Consider the following 23,307-nt stretch of genomic DNA (forward strand, 5'->3'; position numbering starts at 1 on the left):
TGATATATAATCAAAACAGATTAAAATTCAATCAAAAATTATTAAAATAGAATCAAAAATGATTAAAATTAATTCAAAAAAGATATTTTTTAGAAAGAGAGTATTAATTTGTAATCATTCAATATGATTAAACTAAGTTTAATGTCAAATTGATTAAGTTTCAAGCAAAATGGGAATAGGTAAACGCTCTTATAATTGCGGTACGTTAGAAGCGTTAGGTTCCTATAGTTGTGTATTGAGTCTCCATACACAACTAACGCTTCTAACATACCGCTACTATAGGAGCGTTTACCCTAGTTTAATTTATTAGTGTATATTCTTAAAATGTGTATTTTTTCACACATTTTTAAGATCTTCAAATTTACACATTTTTTGACAGCTGCATATAAATTAATATAAAAAATGTGTATTTTTTTTACTCATTTATGTGTTTACGCTGGTTACCGTGTTGAGTACATCAAGCTGAACATTGCATTAGGTCGTAAGTAACATTGACAAATTCTCTTCGTCGACTTTCTCTTTGTATCCCCACGGCCATGTAAAGACATTCTCATGTATTTTCAGCACTCAGATCGATAAAAAAAAACTTTTATCTAGCATCTAATACGACAAACACAACAAAAAACGGTTATGTGCTATGTTATTAACAAAAGAGATAGTCGACGAAGAGAATCGATCAATGTTACTTAGGACCTAATGCAATGTTCACAGGGTGGCCAGTAAATTTTCGTTTCGGAATTCCCGGTTTTTTCCCGGTTCAAATCTTAAAAATTTCCCGGTTGTTAATATTCAACCAAAAACGATTTTTTTTTTTTTTCGAGAGTTGACCAACTGCAGTCTTAATAGGCTAGAATCTCGGTTGGGCTCTCCATGCGATACACAATACTTTCAGACGACTCGAGCTATGGTGCTCACTAGGTCACTGCAGCTTTTAGGCTCGTATTGTGATCAACTGTGTGTATTAGATTACGACCATAAATCCGGAGAACCCCGAGATCTGGGCGCAATCGCCCCTGCAAACAAACACGTCAATCGTCGGCCTCCCGCGAACAAAAGAACAATCCTGCAAACAAACTATAACAAATCATAGAGGAACTATTCTTCTACCTGTTTGTGTTATTAGTTTTTCCAGACTGAGCCCCAATCCACGAGAAACCGACAAATGACGTGCCCATCTACAAAAGCAACTACGCTCCAACCTCGAAGCTCTCCGGAAAAATGTGATAAATCATGTAAATGTAAATGGAATACAGTAATGTCCCGATTTTGTCAACCCCCTTTTTTGAAAATGTTTTCCAATGTTCTACAAAACCCATGCCCTTTTATTTTTTTATCTAGTTCGTTTATAACCCATGCCCTTTTTCAGTAATCTTCTTGAACCTATTGCACCAAAGTATACTTTAAATATCCCTCTTAACGAATGACGAATGAGAAAAATTTAGATTTATGATTATGTGAAATTATTGAAAGAAAAAAGTCTGAAGCGCGGAGGGGCTGACAAAATCGGGTCGTTACTGTATTTAAAATAAATAAATTCATTCTTACCTTTTTATGGTTGTTTGATTATTAATTGCTATTATTACCTGCTTAGAGTTGGCTCCTTTAAAATACTGTGTAGAATTTACCTCATTGTTCCTCAGATCTATCGATTTGTGATAGAACCACGCTCAGCATATTATCCTGTAGTACGACTTGGGCATGCACCATGCAAGTAAGTCATCTCTCGTCAAAATTATGGGATATGGGGTGATGGTGAAGGGATATAGAAAACGAATAAAAGAACAGAAAGAAAGGTATTAGTATTAGTTACATTAACCCCCCCCCCCCCCCCCCCCCACACACACACACACACACACAACGAAAAAGAAACATAGATGCACAGACAAACAGAAATAACACATTTAATATTTCTCTCCACAAAACATAGTCACTAAAACACTACCGCCATCTGTTGAGTATCAGGTGATGGATAGTACGCTTAAAAAATGTCGCTAGTGTGCAGACGTCAAACGCAAGGGAACCGACCGTACGCGCCACAGGTGCGGCACCGCCAACCAAAAACACTCAAATTGACTGTCAAATGCGTATTCGATGAACAACCTGCGAGTTTTATGTCTGTTTGTCTGTGATAGATGGGTTATTAGGAAAGTACAACTACATTATAACTATTAGTACAATGGAATAACGTTAGTTTCGGGGTCATGTTAGTGTTAGAGTTTTGTTAGTATTGACCCGTATTCAGCCCTGTCAGCCCCTCGAACACTAGTCGCAGGCAGTTGTTGTTAGGACATGCGACACTGTCACTGCTACTATGTTAGAGGTATGACCCGTCAAGTTTCGAAGTGCAAAAAAAAAACAGTTAGAACTTTCTTATAAATTAACTTTACACTCAAAGCAAACTATTTACCTTAGCATTACAAAAGCGAATTTAAAATTACTATTTTATTTTATGCTAATATTAAAATTATGATAAAACTACAATTTACGGCTCCGTGAAATTAACTCGCATGAACCTTTCAAATCAATGAACTGAAGAAAAACTACAATTTTATCAAATTGCAAAAAAAAAAAATTATAGCGACACTTGACAAATCATCATCAAGCCCCTCATCCTTGGACAGGGGTTAATATTCAACCAAAAACGAAATTGTACGCATTTTTAAAAACGTGTCCAACTGTAAATTTTTGGAGGTTATATGTGGGAAAAGTTAAATCAGAATTACAGAAAATATTTTTTAAAGCTGTAAGTATAAATTCAACTCTATGAGTCACTTAATGTATTCGAAACAAATCATTGATCTTTCGAGATACATTGAAAAACAATTTCTATCACTTTTTATGCTCGATACATCTTATGATCTCAAAGCCCTAGAATTTATTAAGAAACAGAGATTAAGGTCGCTAGGCCAAATGCTATCTGGATGAATAGGTTATAAGACAGAATTGTGAAAAATAAGAGATTTAATTTAAAAAACATATTTCAGAAAAAATTTACTTGATACTAATGAGAATTAGAGGAAATTGTTAGGGATATCGGATAAAGAAAATTTCTCTTCACTCCGTTGTCTATACTAACATAAATATTAACCTTTCAGTACTCGCGCTGATGTACAAAGTTAAACACAAACAAATATGTAAAAACTATTGACGTTGGAACTCACTCAACGTGAAACTAAACATGGTTCATGCAATTTAATACCCACGTCCAAGAGACCAATACATGAAAAATATTACTGAAAGGTTATTCACTGAAAGGATAAAAAATGTGATTTAAGAAGATTCCCGAAATTCTGAGACTTTGAAATTTCTGTACAGTTTGAAACTAGAACTTTTCTTCAAAATTTGTGATTAATAACAATCTTCGTGATACAATATTTGGAGAAAAAATAATCAAAATGTGAGATTTTGACATTTTTTCAAGGTCACAGATTTGAAAAAAAATATTATGATTCTTATGTATTTTATGAAGATTTTAAAAGGAGTTGTGAAAATTACTACGTGATTCTGAGGAGATTTGTATGAGGATCGTGAGGAAAATGACACATGAATTTTAAAAAGAATTCCAAGATAATTATGATGAAAATTCAACAAGACACAGAGTTTTAAGAGTGTTCTAGCTCTTATTTCCATCCTAGTGCGAAAGATTCATCACAGAGCTCCATCAAAAAAATACTAAAAACACTAGTTTACAACATATTTGAACTTTGTACGCTGATGGTCATTTCCCATGTCAGAAAAAAAACCTAATGTGGAATAGTTTTCTAGATACAGTTAAAAAATGAATTTCTTCTAATAAAAGTTTGTTTACTAAAATACAAATATCTCCGGCTGTAATGAAGCTATTTCAATTATATTGATACCAAATTTACTTTCGATCAACTGAATACTATTTTTCAGTGAGATTAGTGGTATTGTTGGCACAACCACTACAAACATTTGTATTTACCTTGCTTAAAAACTTTGTTGAAATCAAATTTTCTTGCAAATATGCAAAACATAAAAATAAAATAAACAAACTATTAATTAACACAACAATGCCACTAATCTCTCTGACAAATGATGTTCAGTTGATCGAAAAAAAATCCCCTTTAATTTGACGTTCAAATAATTGATATAGTGAAAGTGAAATTTAATTTTTAAAAGAAATTGCAATTTTTAGTTGCATCTAGAAAACTATCTTACTGAAATTTTTCAGACTACATTTTGGGATTCAGTGCAGGATTTAACATAAGAATCATAGGTCAGACATTGAAGCTAATTTTGTTTACTTTTATTTGTAATGTAGTGTAAATAGAACGAATTTCTTTAAAATACTCCAAGGGGGTTCTAAATAAAATTTCGAAAGGTTTATGCTGTTTTGAATACCGTTAAAATAAAATTTTGAAAAGAATTTCAAAGGAATCAAAGTATCCGTTCAAGGGAATTTTAAGAAGGATTCCAATCAAGTTTTTAGAAGGATTATCAAGGAAATTCTAAAAAGAATTCAATGGTAATTATTACGCGAAGTACTTTTTGGTTAATTTCAGAAGAATTCCATGATAATTCAGAGAAGAATTCCATGTTAATTCTGGAATTCATGTCATGAGAATTTGAATACAGAAAAATTAAAACCAAGGAAAAGAATAGTTCAGTTTCGGATTTAACAAATATTTGTTTCCAAAGAACAGCATCTTTAATATTTTCTTTAAAGGCCCATGCACTTAAAACGCTGTCCAGACTGGAGAGTTATAACATGTTATAACGGTTGTCAAATAATTGCAACACAGAAACCACCATCAAGATAGCGCTATAACATGTTATAACTCTGTAGTCTGAACGTACTATAACATCTAAAATTGAAACGACAAAAATTAAAATTGTAATTTTGCTGAGTGATTTAATTCTTAAAACACTAAGACGGGAAACTAAAGTAAATTATGCAGCAAAAAGAGCAAGAAATTTATTTGGTAAAGAATCACTCTGTTTTAATAGTTAATTCTGAAATTCTGGTGTTAAAATTTGTTCCTTCCTATGGTATGGTTTATTTATTTTCCCGGTTCTTTCATCGAATTCCCGGTTTTTTCCCAGTTACTTTTCAAATTCCCGGATATTTCCCGGTTTGCTGGCCACCCTGTGTTCAGCTTAAATTTATGTAGAAAATCGACAGTGAGCATGCATAAGGGCGTAAACGCGATGATCAATTCTCTTCGATCGATCGAAATGTTTGAAAAAAATGACAGTGGTGCTCATATTGCCCCGAATGGACTTAAGTAATAAATTGTAAAGAAAAACTTTAATGTTTCTTGAAAACTAGAAAAACATCATGTCATATAAGAAATCAATGACCATTTATATAGCTACTGAAGGAATATTAACGATACGTTATAAGAAACTACTGGACGTTTTTTTGATTTTTGAAATCTTGGGGCTTATTACGGATGTCACTTCACGGTGAAGTGATTCCCATTTGTTTTGTACGGCAATCACGGCTCTTATTATTAGTATCACTTCCTTATCACCGTGTAGTGACACCCGTAATAAAGCCCCTTATAACATTTTTGACATTTTGAGCTAGGTATTCTAACATTTTTCAAATATTCGCGCTGGAGAAAATTAATTTTATCGCATATGCTACGGCTATGGAGAAAATATTTGTTTTAGACTAATGTGTCATGAGATGTAGGGGAACTAGGGGCAAGAGTGCCACCCTCAATATATTTTGAAAATGAAATCATTTCAATTTTATCTCACGATGAACCTATGCACGGTATTCCTATGAAGCATTCTAAAAATTTCTGTCCGAATCGAAGTCGTAAAAAAAATGCAAAAAAACATTTTGTGTTGATGCATTGAAAAGCTAGTTTTTTTATAAGAATAAGGCATCATAAAATAAGGTTTTCGGAATTTCCAATTTATTTTTTTCACAATTTCTGCATTGAGACATCACTATTGATGGTTGTTTGATGCATTAATAACAATAAATTAATAAATATTTTGTTTAATTAATCAAAAATTATATTCCTAAAAATAAACTTAATACGGGGCAAGAGTGCCACCCCTACATTTATGTATTACATTGTACAAAAATGTTCAGAAATTAACACAATTGGGAATTTATGTTTTCAATATACATTGTTTTCGTGAAATTTTGGAAAACAAACTGCATAAAATAGTATTAAAAATAGTTTCCATTTGAATCTTTGACGCACATGGTTTATATGTTTTAGATATAAAAAAATATATCGTTAAGTCAATATTTTAGTGGAATAAACAATAAAAGCAGTTGCTGCCATACCTTAGAATAGTAATTTGTTGTTTAGAAATGAACAGTTATCAGTTTCACTTCATTTTAGACATATGGTCTTTTTGCCCCATAAGAGTGGCCCTCTTGCCCCGTAGCATTTTTTAGAGCAGGTTCGACATGACATTTTGAAAAAATCATTAACATTTTTTGATGGGGTTTAATTTTAATTTCAATGATGATATCGTTAGGGTGACCTTCTTGCCCCTAGTTCCCCTAAGCATCTAGTCGGTAAAGGAGACGATCAAAGATCAAACAGCCGAAGGTAGTTTTGACTAGGGTTCCAAGATAATTCTGAGATAATGCCCAAAGGAATGAATGAGATGAATTCCAAGGAATTTATGGGGAGAAGATAGATAGTTCTGAATTGAATTCCTAAGTAATTCTTTGAACAATTCCATGGATGTTGTGAAAAGAACATCAAGGAGAATTCCCAGGTGATTTTGAGTAGAATTTTATGGGAATCGTGAGGAGAATAGCAATGAATTTTAAGGATAAGGCAAAGATTATTATTAACATAATTTATAGAGTGTTCTGAGCAGTGTTGGCAAAATCAGAAATCAATTGATATTTTTCCGCTCTCATGCGCTCGCAATATAACGCGTGATATTGGAACAAAATTTCATGCTTGATATTGATTTTACAAGCTCCTTTGATATTGCGAGACTATCCACAACGTGCAAAAATCAAGCTGAGAGTTGACTAGACACAAAAATGTTTCCATTGCACATCGTTTTTTTAGGAAGAGAAAGCATAGTTTGCTATCTCTTTTTAATCATCACCGATGGCAGATGCGAAGGGACTGCTGTAAGCTGTTATGAAAGTTTCGGTTGCATTCGGGTGTAAAGCAAAAATCATTAAAATCAATCTCACCACAGTTTGGTGAGATTTGCAGTTGGTAAGTTTGGTTAGCTTGATATTCCGAGCTGCGATATCACAGCTTGCAAAATCAACCGCAGTAGTTTGCTTGTTGATTTTTGTCTACGAAAATCAAGCGTGATCTTGGGCGTTGGTGAGATTTGATTTTTTGATATTTTCGCAACACTGGTTCTGAGGAACATTTCAAAAGAAATACCCCCCTATTCTGCGAGTCACGTGACTCTCTCTCTCACCGGTGAGGTGACTCTCCATTTGATTTGCATGGAGAGTCACCTCACACGAGGTGACAATTGTCACCTCACCGGTGAGAGAGAGTCACGTGACTCGCAGAATAAGGGGGATAGACTCAGGAGGATCAATGAAGAGAGTTTTCTAGTATAGTCTAGTCTATTCTACAATACTAAGAATCCCTAGGAGAGTTTTGTTTAAAATTTTAGAATATTTTCAAAGGAATAAAATTCACAGAATAATATTTAAGGAATTGGAGGATTCCGGGGATATTCTAAGGGGAGTTTCAAGGGAATTACGAATAGAATTCAAGGGTCTTTTCCATGATTGTTGATCAGAATTCCAAGGTAATTAAGGAAAAAAAATGGTTGTTGAGTTTTAAATAGGTTAATATTAAATCATTTGGAAAGTACCACCAAATCAAAGTTGAAATATGCATGATCATGACAATTTCAGAAATTGATTTTTCACAAAAAAGTTGGTGCAAAAATAAAACACAACACCAGTTAGAATACATGTACATTCATAAGCAATAACAAAAACTTAAATTCGAAAATCATCGTGTTAGGGGGAGTTGAATGTACTAGATTGAGTATGCAGTGTATTTTATGATTAGAAGTAAGCTTTCCCTGATTTGATTTAAAAATCCCTGAGAATTCCAGACTGCCCCAACATGCAACACCAAACCCCGGATTATTGTTGGATCACTATTGATGTCATCATTCAATTAAGTAAGTTCCGAGTCGTCAGGGTATGACGAACAGCTGTATTTATTCCCAAACAAGAAAAGATACTTCCATGCCACTGTGTCCGTACCAGTCTGCACAGGCTTGCTCTCCACATCAGGAGAAAAAATCGCCTGATCGAGTGTATTGCTTGTCGGACTGCACACAGACAAAATGATACACTGTAAACTCAATAAAAAAAAAGACGAGATCACTACTAAAGATAATATGTAGGTAGGCATATGTTTCGGTTTTAAATCAAAGAATTTGCTGGTCGTGATGTGTTGTGAGTGTACCACCCACACCACTTTTTGTCTGGTCGGTGACTCCTTCCGGTTGGATGACGGGTTCACTTCCGGCTTTCTATGCTGATAGCTGCGATGGATGAGATCCTCTTACCGACACACGACGGCAGAAGCCTTTTCACACTGTACACTGTATTTTTTTCTTTATTCCTATCTAGAATAAGTGAATCTTATCAGTGTTCGAAATTTATTCAGATGATCATTTGGAATAGATTGCAGTGACATAGAAAATAAAAGAATGTACATTCATTGATGCTTTTTGGAGCAGTGAGAACCATATTGAGATAAAAGTTTCTGCCTCATATAATGTGCAAAATAGGTGGTAGATAAAAATCGGTATCTTACTACTAAAATATGTTATTGGATAATCTAGTTTTTTGAAGGTAGTGTTCTCATGTCTATGTTTACGGAATTAATGAACCCTTAGCTACACACATTATTTCATTTATTTAAGTTTATTATATGGTTGCATATACAGGACTGTAATACGCAGTTTAGGTGTGACAAGTAATCAAATAGCAGAAAATAAAACCAAAATCATTTACATGTAACGCAATTTCGATACAATCTCACCTTGTGTTCACACTCCGTCATCATTTCTTCTTTTCCTGTCTTGCTTGGCCTTCTTTACAGGAAGGAGTCCTTCGAGAAATTGCTCACCCAGTCACTTTTCTTGCCCTTTGAATTCACTGTATTCTTGTTTGTTAAAAACTGTCTTCTGAACTCTGTTCGTTTTCTGTTTGGCTTCTCTGGTTTTGTTATTTTCACTTTTGAATAAAGTGTCTTTGCTTGTTTGTTTGTTTTACTATTGTTCATTCTTCATTGTTTCTGTTTTTTACCGAGTTTCTATTGGACTGTTAATCACACAAAAGTACGATAACGATACTGAGAACGCTGTAGTATGTGTTTGATTCTTCACTGTTCCACAACAAACCGGACGGTTTCCATGCCGATTTGTTCACCACACTAGGCGATGCTCCTTTTCTCGAGAGGGCAATCGAATTACACACTTTAGCTGTTGCAGATTTAAACAATTCCGATGATTACCAAAAAAATTACACACATCAATCAATAGGAGTCCATTTGGTATAAGAATGTTGACCATTTTTTTGTTTTTTTTTGTGTCAATGTAGTTTCAATGCAACGGTAGAACAACACTTTGATATCAGAAAATCAATGCATTTAGGAAAGCTAAATGTGTCATTCAATTGCAAATTGTGTATGGTTTGATAAGATAAACGCATCAGTACACAGGTTTATATAATGGTAGCATAAATATTATACATCATATAGTTGTGAAAAATCATCAGAAAGCAATAGTTTTACTGTATGAAAATTACCTTCCTGGTCAAAAACCTGCATAACCTGGGCCGAACCAATTCAAACTCGGGCAATCTTTTCCCCGTACGTCCCAACGCCAATATCCGTCGGCAACATTAGCTAAAACCTGCGTTGTTAGCGTCTGTTCTTTTTTTTGTTTTGATGAACTTGTTAAAGAAAGTAAAAAGAAGCTTATGAAAATAAAGAATGGGACATACGATTTGCATTAAGTACAGTAATATCATAAATGCAGAAGAAAAATGGCCATTTTTCTTACGTAGGAAAGTAGGTGTTTATGGTGGAGTAAATGAAATGATAAATATAATAATATATAACGGTGTAATATCAATTCATTTAGTAAATTTAGTAATCAACAGTGAATAATTCAATCGTATGCAATTTTATCTAAATGGAATTGTCTAATTGTACATCATTTGGTAAAGCATATAATTCGATAAACACATATACCGAAGTCCAGATTGGAACTCATTGTAATAGCATTGGATTGTCCTAATGGAAGCGCCAATATCAAACTGCAAAAGGGAGCTCGCTTTCGGGGGGGGATAGCGATCTCTGAGCGAACCCGCCGTAGCTGTGACGACTATTGCAGGAAACACACATCACGGTTCAACGCAGTTTTGTGTAGAACAGTAATTCTTTGTACGGCGGCAGTACACCGCCATACCCGGAATCAAACCCATCCAAAACCTAAAGTTTTAAACGGACACATACACATATAGACTCTATCGAATTTCAATGCAATCGGTAAATGTTTAGTTTACTGCTTTCTTTACGATTACGTTAGGTTAAATGTTCTTATTTCTTCAGTTTCTTGATTACAGCTAGGTTTAGTGTGTTTGTGTGTATTCTGCCTTTTACTATTAAGCTGTGATCGAACCTAGTTTTTCATTTGTCCTACATAGCTTCAACGCTAGTTTTTGTTAATCTGTATTTTTTTTTTCGAATAGTTGATACATATGGTTATATAGCATTCATAATCTGTAATAAAACGTTATTGAAGAGAAAGAAAACATATTGTTGATGATGTTACATATAATATAAATCGAAGAACAGAAAGAATAATAAAAAAGACACTTATACTAGCAATAAAAACCAAAAAAATATTTATATAGCATTTATGGGTTTCAAGTAGCATACCGGAAAATATACTTATTAGATGAGTGGCATATTACAATTGCAAATTTAACAATGAAATACAGACCTACAAAAAGGGGAAAAAATTCCGACCACCTAAATAAAATCCATATTCATTCATTTATTTAGCATTGTTATTTAGAAAGGTTTAGACAATTTGCTAACGTATGCAATATGAGGCCAAAAACTCCAGGAAAAAAAGACATTGAGCGTATTCTAGAGATATTCATGAATAGGTATGAGATCAGTGGAAGAATTCGTTTACCAATAATAGGTGCAACATTGAAATGTGTGTTAAATGCCAGGTGATCATTTGTTTCAGTTGCTATGGTTGATATTCGAATCTAAGGTTTATTTCAGTGAAAGTCTACAATGTTCCTTATTCATATTGTTATGAATATATGTTGATATTTTATTCATTGGTACATGGATGGAAATCAAGAAAAACAAAAAGGTCTAACCCCCCGCGTTTGGCCTAGTCATTTGGCATGAAAAGCCTGGGAAATGTTATTTTAGTAACAATAACAATCAATTTACTTTTATTCGATATCTTATAGATAAATATAGTTTTGTTATTAAACGACTAATAATTATCAAAGAAAGGAGCCTAAAAATGTATTGAATTTTTCAAAAATGAGAATAAGGGGTTGTTCATAAACCACGTAGACACTTTAGCAGGGGTAGGCGATTGTCTACGGCCCATACAAATTTCAAAAAAAATGTATGGACGATTATCTACGCGGGGGAAGGATGGAGGTCTAAAACCTCTCAAAAATGCTCTATATAGTTTATCAATAGCCCCTAATCGACTATGAAAAACCGAAAGGTTGCGCGGTGTATCAAATCCACTGAATGTTACAATACCATTATCCCAGGAATTATGCCAAACGGGGTAGGTAGCGCCCATAAAAAAAAGTAACATAACATTCATGTAACCGGCATGATTTTTTTTTGTTGGGCTAAAGATTGACGCTGATTTACTCCGTATAAAATGGATCAAGTTATTTAAAAAATTTCAGAAATTGAATCCGAAAGCTTACAGTCTAAAACCATGATAATAATTGACGTAAAATTACCAACGGAAAACATAAAACATGTACGTGAATATAATGGTAAATGTAAATCACATGATCGTGTGAATCAACAATACAGCGCAGCGTTCCTCAATCTATGGGTCGCGACCCACCTGGTGGGAATAGAATATAAATTTATGTTTGGATAGGTAATTCAAATTGATCTACTACTGTCTCATAGCGTTCGTATGAGAAAATGGAACAGTTGCCAGTCTTCTTGATATGATGTCTTCGGTAAAATCCAAGTACACTCAAAAAATAAATCACATTTCCGATGGAAAATATCCATTAGAATTTCACAACACTTTCATGTGACATCATAATTGGGAATCGCATCACGAAATCACATTAAGGCTGGTAAGTTACTGTAGTAACTGGAGCACCTAGGTTAAAATGAAATGTAATTTATTTTGAATTTGGAACAAATAAAGAGTTAAAAACCACGAAATCACATGAACCTTATGTGTCCAATGAAGCTCATGTGATTTATCACATAGAACTCATGTGATCATATGAATGTTATGTGAATTACGGGTAAAAATTATTAATTTTGCTATTAGAAAAATATCATGTGCGTTCCCAATGGAAACTATATGAAAACTTTTTTCAGTGTAGGAACTTAATAAAGCACATTTCTAAATCAGTTAGGAATTTCAAAGCTTTTTTTTTGTGATTATTAGGTTTTCAGGGCTATTCCAGCAGTACATAATATCAGGATTTGTGTTGCCATTTAGCGATTTAGAAAATGTTTTGTCATTTTGAAAAGTCATGACTTGAAATCCTCAGAGGAAGAGATGAGTGGAGAGAATGTTTTGAGCCAAATGAACTGTCAAAATCTAAGCCAATCGAACATTCCCATTAGATTTTATAACGAGGTTTTCTTATTTTTACTAGCTCATATTTGGGAGAATTGTAATCAAATAGAAATTCAACCACCTATATTTTTCGTGAGCTTCAAAGTTCTTAGAATCGAAAATAATATTCCAACCGAGGGGTGCGCTCTTATCGATTTGACTGCTTGGTAATGAAAATACCGTTCAAATATTTATTAATAATTAAAATATTTCAAGCGTTATTGAAATAAAAAACAAAATATTTAAAGCAGTATTGAAATAATTAACAAATATTTTAATAAAATAAAATAATTAATATTATGTAATTAGTAAAATTGTGTGTGGTATTGATCGTATTTTAAATACAAATTTTTGAAAGTATTTTAATTATTCATATAATTGAAGAGTGTATTTAACGTAATGAATGCAATAATAAGATTTAAAATATGTGTTGATTGGGCTGCGTAGTATTGAAAGATTTGTGCGTCCCCCTCGATTCCAACTCTATTGATTAATTGATCTTTGTTGGTTAATTAATGGCAGCAAGAAATGTGCAAAATACTGCGATGCACTCAATTATTATTTTGCACGTAGGTACATCGAATCGAAAAGAAAAGTCATGTGAATTGCTAGCATGCAGCAAGGGTTGCAAACTGCCGAATTATTTTATTTTGACCCATCTCTCCCTCTGAGTATTTCTACACTCAAAAAATAAATCACATTTCCAATGGAAAATATCCATTAGAATTTCACATAAGTTTCATGTGATCTCATAATTGGGATTCGCACCAGCAAATCACATGAACCTTATGCGTCCAATGAATTTTATGTGATTTATCACATAGAATCAAGGTGCCTCTTCCATTCATTTTGGCGAAAACCATGTTTTATGAAATTATGGAATAATAAGATATTATGATAATATTTTGTATGTGTAAGTAAGTAACAAGAAAAGATTGTAAAGTTTATGTTTGACACACAAAACATGCAAATTTAGCTTTAACAGAGTCACAATGAGCGATTATCTGGTGGCCTCTTCGCGAGGAGTGAAGAGCGAAGAGTGGGTGAGATAAATGACAAAATTGCTTATTGCGACGCTAATGTAGCAAAATTGGCAGGTATTATGCGTCAGACACAAACTTCACAATATTTTCTTGTTGCTTACGCAAACAAAATATTATCATATAATCTTATTATTCCATAATTTCATAAAACATTTTCTTAGCCAAAATGAATGGAAGGAACCCTGCATAGAATTCATGTGATCATATGAATATTATGTGAATTTCAGATAAAAATCATTATTTTTGTTATTGGAAAAATATCATGTGCGTTCCCAATGGAAACTACATGAAAACTTTTTTCAGTGTAGCTTTGACCATTTCTAGATAAGCATTTCAGAAGGTCCTATCTGCATTAATTGATTCTCATCATCGACTTTCTCTTTCGTTGATAACTCAGAAGCAAAAGGTATTCCTGTTGTATTTGACGTTTTGGACGCTAGAGAACCTTCTTTATCAAACTATTGTTTGTTTATTTCATTCGACAGCCATTACTCGTATTCATCGGACGTGTGCTCTTTCTGCTCTGCTTAACTTGGTGAAATATTGTAGCGAAAATGAGTGTAGTTCGTAAAAACACACTTGTTGTTGACTTCAGTGTCCTTCCAGTTCGTCCCAATGCGGGAAAAGTGCATAAATTCTTCGAGAACAATATAAGGCTTCAATATTCGGACGTTAGATGCATTCAGTTTCATAACGTCCGAAATTGTGTTTTTATTGAGATGATAGACAATGAAGTGGCCTTGCGCTTGAAAAGGCGCACAACTATAAACACGCGATTCTCTGTGCGAAGAGTGAGTTCAAAATCCCGATATATGTGGATTGTGAAGCAGTGACCGTTCGAGTGCATGACCTTCCTCTGGCATGGCCACAAGCCACTATTATGAACCACATGTCAAAGTACGGGACAGTGATTTCCAGTCGACATGAGAAATGGAAGCACTACTTCCCAGGATTCCTGAGCGGTGTTCGAGTTTTGCGAATGCGACTCGAAAGCACCATTCCATCGTACATCACGGTCGACAACGAAACAACGTTGGTAACGTACGACAAGCAACCAAAAACGTGCCGCCATTGTGGTCGAGCAGCACATCCCAAACAGAAATGTTTGGATGTAGCCACATCGAACAATAGCACCGCTCCAGCAGCTCCACCAACCGAGGGGGTATTCAGTCTCGCTGATTTCCCGTCGATTGATATCGAACAAAAGCAGCCAACGACATCGGGTCAATCATCTCCTGCTTTCACCGGGTTCTCAGCAGAAGAACAACAGCGAAACACCGAGGATCATCACACTTCAAACGTTGAAAGCAACGACGAAAATTCTAGCACCAGCTCATCAAACGTAACAAAGGATCAAATTGAAAATACCGACAAACGCCGGCTGTCGAAACACAAGGAGAACGAAAAAAAGAAAGTTCGTGCTGATCAGTGCACCCAGAAGACTGGTCAGCAAACAGATCGTTTAGATGATAATAATGCAACTTATCAAATAGGGAATAATACGTTTTATTTGAAAAATAAAAGCGGGAAGGGTTCTAATTGTTAATAATGCTCATCGGCCCAAGCAATGCCTAATAGGCGAAGGGGCCTTATAAATAAACGCAAAAAAAAATTGTTTGTTTATTTGGTTCTACATCAACAGACTGGGTTTAGTCCCAATGATGGATTAAGCAATACTAGGAAATACAATATAGTCAAGAAGTAACAAGCTGCAAAGGCCGTGAAGTCCAACTTAATTCCTAATTCTTAAAAAATATAGCACGAAATCTCTGACGCAGCGTCTTGCGTGCCAAGTGAAAATCAAATAAGGAAGCAACACGATTATAAACCGTTTGTAGCTCATTGATAGCACCATACGAACTCTAGTTTGTACGACGAAAAGGTATCCTCAGCATTGCGTTGTTACGGAGTGCTCGTGGTTGAACGTTAACGTCGATTTGTAGTAGAATAGAAGGACAATCGATTCTGCCCTGTATAATGTCGCCACAAACAGGGCCCTTGTCGTATCTCTTCGACTCCACAAAGGATCCAGGTGAATTAACTGGCACCGACTTTCGTAGCTTGGAAGGCGATGGGGATCCCTCCAAGGTAATCGTCGAAGGGCAAACTATATGAATCGTCGTTGAATAGACTCTACTCTTTGTACACTGTTTTGGCAATTGGGATTCCATAAAGGGCAGCAGTATTCTAACACCGACCGGACGAGGTAGTAGTAAAGCGACTTCAAACAGTAGATGTCCGTGAAACTTTTAGCTATCCTGAAAATGAAGCCGAGCGTTTTGGATGCCTTGTCGATCACGTACGAGATATGCTGGTTGTATGTGAGTTGACAATCTAAGATGTGATTCACACGATGTACGTCAACGCCTTCTTGGATATATCTGAATGTAATTGGATGTTTCTTCCGTAAGAACGTGATTACTGCACATTTTGTTGGATTTACAACCATGCGGTTCAGTTGGCACCAATGAGCAAAAACGTTGAGTTGGAGTTGGAGAAAGTGGCAGTCAGCGATTGCTCGGATTCGGAGATAGATTTTCATGTCGTCGGCGAACGAAAGTCGTGGACCGTCGAGGACGACATTGACGTCGTTGAAATGCACAAGAAATATCAACGGGTCGAGGTGGCTACCCTGCGGAATACCCGAAGTGGCAGGGAACGAAGGAGATCGGCAGTCGTCGATTGCAACTTCCAACTGACGATCAGAAAGATAGGATGCGAACCATCGTAGGAGACTGCCGTTTATACCGAGACTATCCAGTTTGGCGATCGCTATAGGATGGTTCAACTTGTCGAAGGAGGCTGATAGGTCACAGTGTAGATGACATCTGTTTGCATATGGTCTGTCATACTCTCCGTAATGTACGAGGTGAGACACAGAAGGTTGGAAGTAGTCGACCGCCCTGCCTTGAAACCATGCTGGTCTTCGCTCAAGTGACTAATGGTTTCATAACGACCAACTCGATATTAGATATGGCACACAGCGATGTGATGCCGCGATAGTTGTCGATGTTTCTTTTGCGTGGAGGCGAACCAGCCCAAGGCTGAAAGCCTCCCTAATAAAGATAAATAATAATAATGTTTCTTTTGCATCCCTTCTTATGCACTGGAAAAATCTCAGCTGATTTCCAGCATGAAGTAAACACCTCACTGGAGCGGGACTTTTCGAACAGAAGGCAGATAGGAGCCACCAGACTATCGATGTGTTGCTTGAGAAAGACGGAAGGAACTCCGTCTGGTCCAGGCTTAAATGAAGACTTCAGTTGCGAAGCCGCCCTAGTTATCATAGCGAGGTCGATGTTGATAGCTGTCAAAGATTGACCAGACATGGCTGCTAGAGAAACGTGCTCCTCAGGTAGGTTCTATGTGGTTAAAATAGTACGAAATCTGTTTGCATAGCAGTGGTTATCAAAAGGGAAAGTCGATGAAGAGAATCGATCAAAGCAGATAGGACCATTTGAAATGTTCATCAAGATTTGACTTTATCGAACCATTTTCGACGTTTTTAAAACCGTTCAACTTTTTAAGATTAGTATGAAAGTTTACGTTTTTAAGAATATAATAAGAGTTGACGGATTGGTTTAATATATTAAAAGGAATTTGGGCGTTTTTGAATATGTTATTTAGTACATATAGGTATTACCTATATGGGGGGCCTCAGATAGCCTAGTCAACACGGTTCGATTTCCGGTCAAGTCGAGGAAATCGTTCGGGTTAGAAATTCTCTTGACTTCCCTGGGCATAGAGTATAATTGTGCTTGCCACACAATATACAATTACATGCATTCGTTTGCATGGAAAGCTCTCAATTAATAACAGTTTAAGTGCATCTAGTTGAGAGCCGACAAAATGCTCGCTACAAAATCGTAGAAAAAGAAGACGAAGGTGTATTTATAAGATTAGATTTATCAATTTTCATCAAAGTTTCGATGGAAATGCATGTTCGCATGAATGTTTTTGAACAATTAAAACATTTTTACTGACGAGTTTGATTGAACCATTGATAGACAATTTTCATGAGAATCCCTTGGAATTACAAATGATTTTCTCATTCCCATGTTTCATAAGCGTAACTTATGATGATCGTTGCCATGAGTCCACTTTTCTCCGTGTAATCTATCAAGCAGGAACTCATCCGACTCCTACCTACCGGCCAAGAAATTATGACAATAAATTATGAATAAATTGTCCGTTGTCCAAGATCGGCGATTGACTTTTAACATCTGGTCGTTGCTCAAATTGTAATTAAGTAATTGTAATTTATTTAGTCAAACGTAATCCTGGTGGATGAACCCTTTATCGGAACAAGGAAAAATATATAACGAGTAATATTTCAATGAAAAAGCTTTCCTGGAGTTTTCTAGGCCAATTTAATCACATCGGCTATCTCTAACCGAATAAAAGGAAAAAAATCTACACACACACACACGCAATTACTGTTACATTGTTGTGCTTAAAAGTTATTTCATATCAGTTAAAAAATATACAATTGAAATAAACATAGAAATGTATGCAAAACCCTCGAAAATACAATAGTAATTATTGGTCAACGAATTTCTCATATAAGGATAAATTGCAGGTTGTAAACATTATTAAGGTGGTAAAAATTGGAAAGTAAAAATGTGTCATGTGAAACACAATGTAGGTAACGGAAAATGTAAAAAAAAATAATGAAGGATACAACAACGAAAGATTTTTGTCAAGAAGAAAACGGTGGAAAATTAAGAAACAGTCACGAGCAGTGTCACCTACCTTAACATATTACGGGTTTGGAAGGGGGAGCAGCAGTGAAGTCGGGTGGGATCAGCATTCGACCGGTACGCACTCTAAGCGTACGCAGCTTAATTCTTGTCCTGGCCCTGGCCACCCGGCTGCTGGCCAGGTTGCCCACCTTGCTGTCCCGGATATCCGCCTCCATACGGATAGCCCTGGTATCCTCCCGGTTGTCCTCCGGCGGCGGCTGCCCCCGCATAGTACTGCTGGTACTGTTGGGCATTGTAACCACCGGCAGCGGCCGCTTGCTGTGCTGCCATCTGCTGAGGATTACCACCACCAGGCGCCCCACCAGCAGCACTAAACTGTTGCCCGGCAGCAACTCCCGGTTGACCTCCACCGCCAGCCTGTGCCGGTACGACCTATTGTCAAATGTAGTGCATCGGTACGAAACAGAAAAGAGAAAGAAAACAAATACCACCGTCGAATCGAACAGTCTCTAATGGAAATCATGTACAAATATGTGTGTTTCCGTTGGCGGCCCAGTTCACTTGTCCGAGCCCCAACGGTGATTTTTATACCTTGTTAGCAGCGATTTGCTTCTCGATCGCTTCGGCTTCGTCGATCCTACCGAGCCTTCGGTAATACTCGGCCCATTCAGCGCTGTAGTCCGCTTGGCCACCGCCACCGCTTCCGCCGCCACCACCGCTCGGCTGTTGCGCTCCGGCATTACTCGTTGCAACGACTGGCGTACCTTGGACAGTTTGATTAGCTAATTGGGTTCAAATCATAACAGTAACATAACATAGGAGCAAAAATCGCCCGCGAATCGTTTCGCACAACCAAAGGTAAAAATGTTCAGAATGAAACAAATACGATAATTGGCAATAACAAGGAAGGACCCGTGATGGGAAGAGAAATATTCCAAGAGAAAAAGATTGGCAACGATTTCCATCGGTTAGAAGATTATAATAATCAGTTTAAAAAATAGAGCAAGTTTGACTCGATGAGATTCTGCGTGCGAAGATCGTAAACGGAATTACCTTGTGTTGTCTGGACTGTCGCTGCAACGGCCGCCGCTGCTCCCTGTTGCGATGCTGCTGCCTGTCGCGCCTTGACCTGTTGTTCGATCATCTCTGCCTCACGGTGCATTCCCATTTGTCTGCAAGAGGATGAACAAGATCGATTCAGATGTCCGCAGCTTGAAGCCTGCATCGGTACTAACCGATAGTATTCAATCCACTGTTGGGAGTAATCCGCTTGTCCACCACCACCAGGTTGCTGTTGCTGTTGCACTGCCGCAGCTGAGGCCGCACTGGCTTGCACCTGCGGTGCCTGATCCCAAGACTGCTGCTGATAGCCGCCCCAGCTCTGACCGTAGGCATTCTGACCGCCGCCGCCGCCACCACCGCCGTTGTTTTGATACTGTTGGGCGGGAGCTGTCGAAGATCCAACATAGACCAAATTGACTTCCATGTTGATTTTCTCCTGGATCAATCGCTTCGCTTCCTCGATCTGGTGCGGTTCACCCTTGGTGGTAAATGTTTTCTCGTTCGTCTGATTGGCTGACGCTTTACGGTCCATTTCGGTGTGGGCTCCCGACTGCTGGTTGATTTGCTTGATGGTGTCTCCACCGCGGCCAATGATAATCTGGGAGTGAAATGAAACGAAAATAAAATACAAGCTCCAACACATTTAGAATTGGCTGCACTTACACCACACTTGTTAACCGGAACCGTGAACGTGTACTCTTCTCGTGTGACTTGTGGACCACTGAAGTCGTTTCCGTACTGTCCACTGTTTCCGTTGTCGTGGCCTTCTCGGCCACCACGGTGCGGCCGGTCTCCCCGATCTCCGCGTTCATCTCGCTCACCTCGACCTCCACGTCCACCACCGCCCTGCTCACGACGTTGGACGCTTTCGATCAGCTCCTCGATCATTCGTTTTCCCTCTTCGACCTGTGCTCTGGAACCCTGTACAATGCAACGCCGGTCACCCGGTCCGTCACCACGACCTTGGATAAACTGCAGCTTGCAGCCAGATTCGCCTTGAATCTTCTTGATCATGTCACCTCCCTTTCCGATGACAACGCCAACTGCCGACTTGGGAACGAATACTTCAGCCTGTTCTGTTCCATTCATGGTCTGTCGTTGCGTGTTGTAGTTGTCCTTTTCTTGTATGAGGTCGTAGACCAGCTGTTTGGCATGTTCCACCTTCTGTGGATCGCCGGAAATGCGCAATGGTTTCTCCATCTCCTGTCCTGGTCCGTCCTGAATGATGACCATCTTGGCGCCGGATTTCTCCTGCAGTTGTTTAATCGTTTCGCCTCCCTTGCCGATAATCAGGCCCACCTTGGAACCGGGAATCATAATCTCTTGGAAGGGTTGGTTGTTGAAGTTGGATGGACCACCACCGAAACCTCCGCGGCCACCGCCGCCTCCTGCAGCGCCATGGTTGCCATTGTCCATTGGGCCATTTTGGCCGGCGCCTCCCTGTGGGTTCACCATCTTGCTAATAAGGTCACGTGCTCTCTGGACTGGATCCTGTGCTCCAGCGGCGGTTGAGTTTGAGTTGTTGTTGATTTGCGATAAACGTGCGGCTACGGCTGCAGCTTGAGCAGCGGCTTGCAGAGCAGCTGGACTCATGCCAGTCGGCGAATGGGCATTATTATAATCAGGCTGTGCACCAAACTTTTTCGATTCTGGTCCCGAGTCGTCCTCAATCGATCTCTTAACCGGTTGGTTACCACCCGGGTGTATTTTAGCTGCAATCTTTTCGGGGAAAAGAGAGAAGGGATTGAATCAGCAAGCTGGCTTGCGAGTGGATTGATACAAAGTCGAACAGGGTTGCGAAATGCGTCGGAAGAGATCTCATAAGCAAGGACGTTTCGAAAGGGCATTGGTCTTGTATCAGGACAATATTCCAATTTCTCACCTACGTAAATCAACAGCATTGATAATTATTTATAATAGCTGTGAACTTCTCATTCATCATACTTAATTGAATTTTATTTCTAATTTAATGTTGCAGGTCCTCCACTCGATTTACCTCTACCCTATTTGGTAAAAAAAAACTTTTTTCTTCTAATTCTAGTCTTTCAGTTAACATTAGATCATGATCGCAAACTGTATCCCTATAGGCACAAAACCAGCTATATACGTAGAAGTGTGTGTGCAATGACTGCTCTTTGATCTGACTCAACCTTTTCAGCCGGATGTAACAATGGTGGTACGGAGAAACTCAACCAACATTTTGAACCAAAAAGGCTTTATATTCTGAGCAGCGAGAGTTGGAGATCAATGTTTGACTTTTACACGATCAATAATCGAGTTCAAAAAAACCACTACGAATATCCCTGCTCGTTCTACCTAGGTCATTTACCTTAAATGGCCTTGAGAGATGGCTGCCTACCTACCTATCAACCAACAACGACGATGAAACAAAAAAAAATATCGCTAATTTACAAAATCTTTTTCAAAAGCCATAGCAAACTTTTTATCACATGTCCGAATCGAGAGACTTTCCACCTACGACGAACAAGACCAACCCCGACATCATTCCCGTTATACACACAAAACCAGTATGTATGCTGCCTGCTGCTAACTACTAAAAGAAGGTACGGCTCTCCCCCATGTTGGAACGAAGCCCGCTAGCATTATCGATTTTTCGCCTGGTGCGTTCACTTTGTTCGTCTCGTGTGTCTGTGTCTAACCGTACTTGTACTAGCGGCGGCCATTTTCCCGGTTTCGATCAAGACGCCTGCTGTATGCATAGCACGCCTTCCCCCAAAAAGAGACGAACGAGGATGAAGATAACACGTAGAAACTTTTTTTTTTTAATTGCTCATCTCTGTCGTCCTTCATTTTTACTCACTTGTTTAGCTCTCTGTAAAGCGGCTGCAAATGCTGACGATTGACTAAAATTTTGCGAGTTCTGATTGGAATAATCACTCATTATTAAAATAAATAAACCAATAAAGTAAAAATGTTCCTCGCACGGAAATTGCACACCCAGAACACTTTTTCTCGCCTCTCACACACACAACGCGCTTTTCCGCCGTCGTCGTCGTCGTTTTGTCGCCGTAGCTGCAGCTTGGCTTTGATTTCCACTATTCAGTGCTTGAACATCCGCAGAGCACTAAAAATTATGGTCCGTTTTTCGTCGCGCCGTCGTCGACTGCAGCCTTCTTCCGCCACTTTTTCTTCCACTTTTTCTTGGCACTAAAAATTCCTATCGTCGGGAAAGGGACTTTTCACTACTTTTGACCCGTCTTTTCATCGGAACGAGTGCTCTGAAGCCACTAGTGCCGGAACAAAAAACTGAAGAAAACCGATTGTCGGCCGAAAACTTAACAAAAAACTAAAGAAAAAAGGTAGCGCTGCTCATGGATGAATAATCTGCTGCTACTGCTGCTGGGCACGGGTATGGACACAATTTTTCCGCACATCACACAAGAAGCAAGACCCACTCACGGCAAGAGAAAACTGATGAATGACGCGGCGGTCGGGTTTCGACCCGTGGAGATGGCCCCGATGGCCCTGGGTGAGCGATGTCTGCTATGTTGGCCGAAAACCGCTCAGTGCAGACAGGTGGGCGAAATTATTGTTATTTTCGCTCGAATTTTTAGTACACCTACAATCGGTTTGGGATCGGCTGTTTGTACCGACTTCGACTAAACACCCGAGTAGAAAAATCTCATAATCGCACTTCTGCGCACTGCGCACAAAAAAAA

General features: G+C 37.9%; 1 protein-coding gene across 3 annotated transcripts; it reads right to left on the reverse strand.

The window, feature by feature from the left end:
• Positions 1 to 8,133: 8,133 nt before the first annotated feature.
• On the reverse strand, positions 8,134 to 23,089 carry Psi (P-element somatic inhibitor). 3 transcript variants are annotated; one of them, XM_065217514.1, is made up of 7 exons: positions 22,449 to 23,089; positions 20,291 to 21,346; positions 19,801 to 20,225; positions 19,619 to 19,737; positions 19,157 to 19,320; positions 18,615 to 18,997; positions 8,134 to 10,736 (listed from the first exon to the last, which is right to left on the reverse strand). In XM_065217514.1, the coding sequence occupies exons 1-6, from the start codon at positions 22,527 to 22,529 to the stop codon at positions 18,704 to 18,706; spliced, it is 2,139 nt and encodes a 712-aa protein (XP_065073586.1). In that variant the 5' UTR covers positions 22,530 to 23,089; the 3' UTR covers positions 8,134 to 10,736; positions 18,615 to 18,703. The 3 variants fall into 3 exon arrangements, with proteins under 3 accessions (XP_065073586.1, XP_065073585.1, XP_065073584.1); XM_065217513.1 differs by having other exon boundaries at positions 19,157 to 19,329; XM_065217512.1 differs by having other exon boundaries at positions 19,157 to 19,347.
• Positions 23,090 to 23,307: the final 218 nt, after the last annotated feature.

This window comes from Ochlerotatus camptorhynchus, unplaced genomic scaffold (assembly GCF_037179485.1).
Source record: "Ochlerotatus camptorhynchus isolate MF236.1 unplaced genomic scaffold, CSIRO-AGI_Acam_v1.1 ptg000077l, whole genome shotgun sequence".
In the NCBI taxonomy this organism is placed as follows: domain Eukaryota; kingdom Metazoa; phylum Arthropoda; class Insecta; order Diptera; family Culicidae; genus Ochlerotatus; species Ochlerotatus camptorhynchus.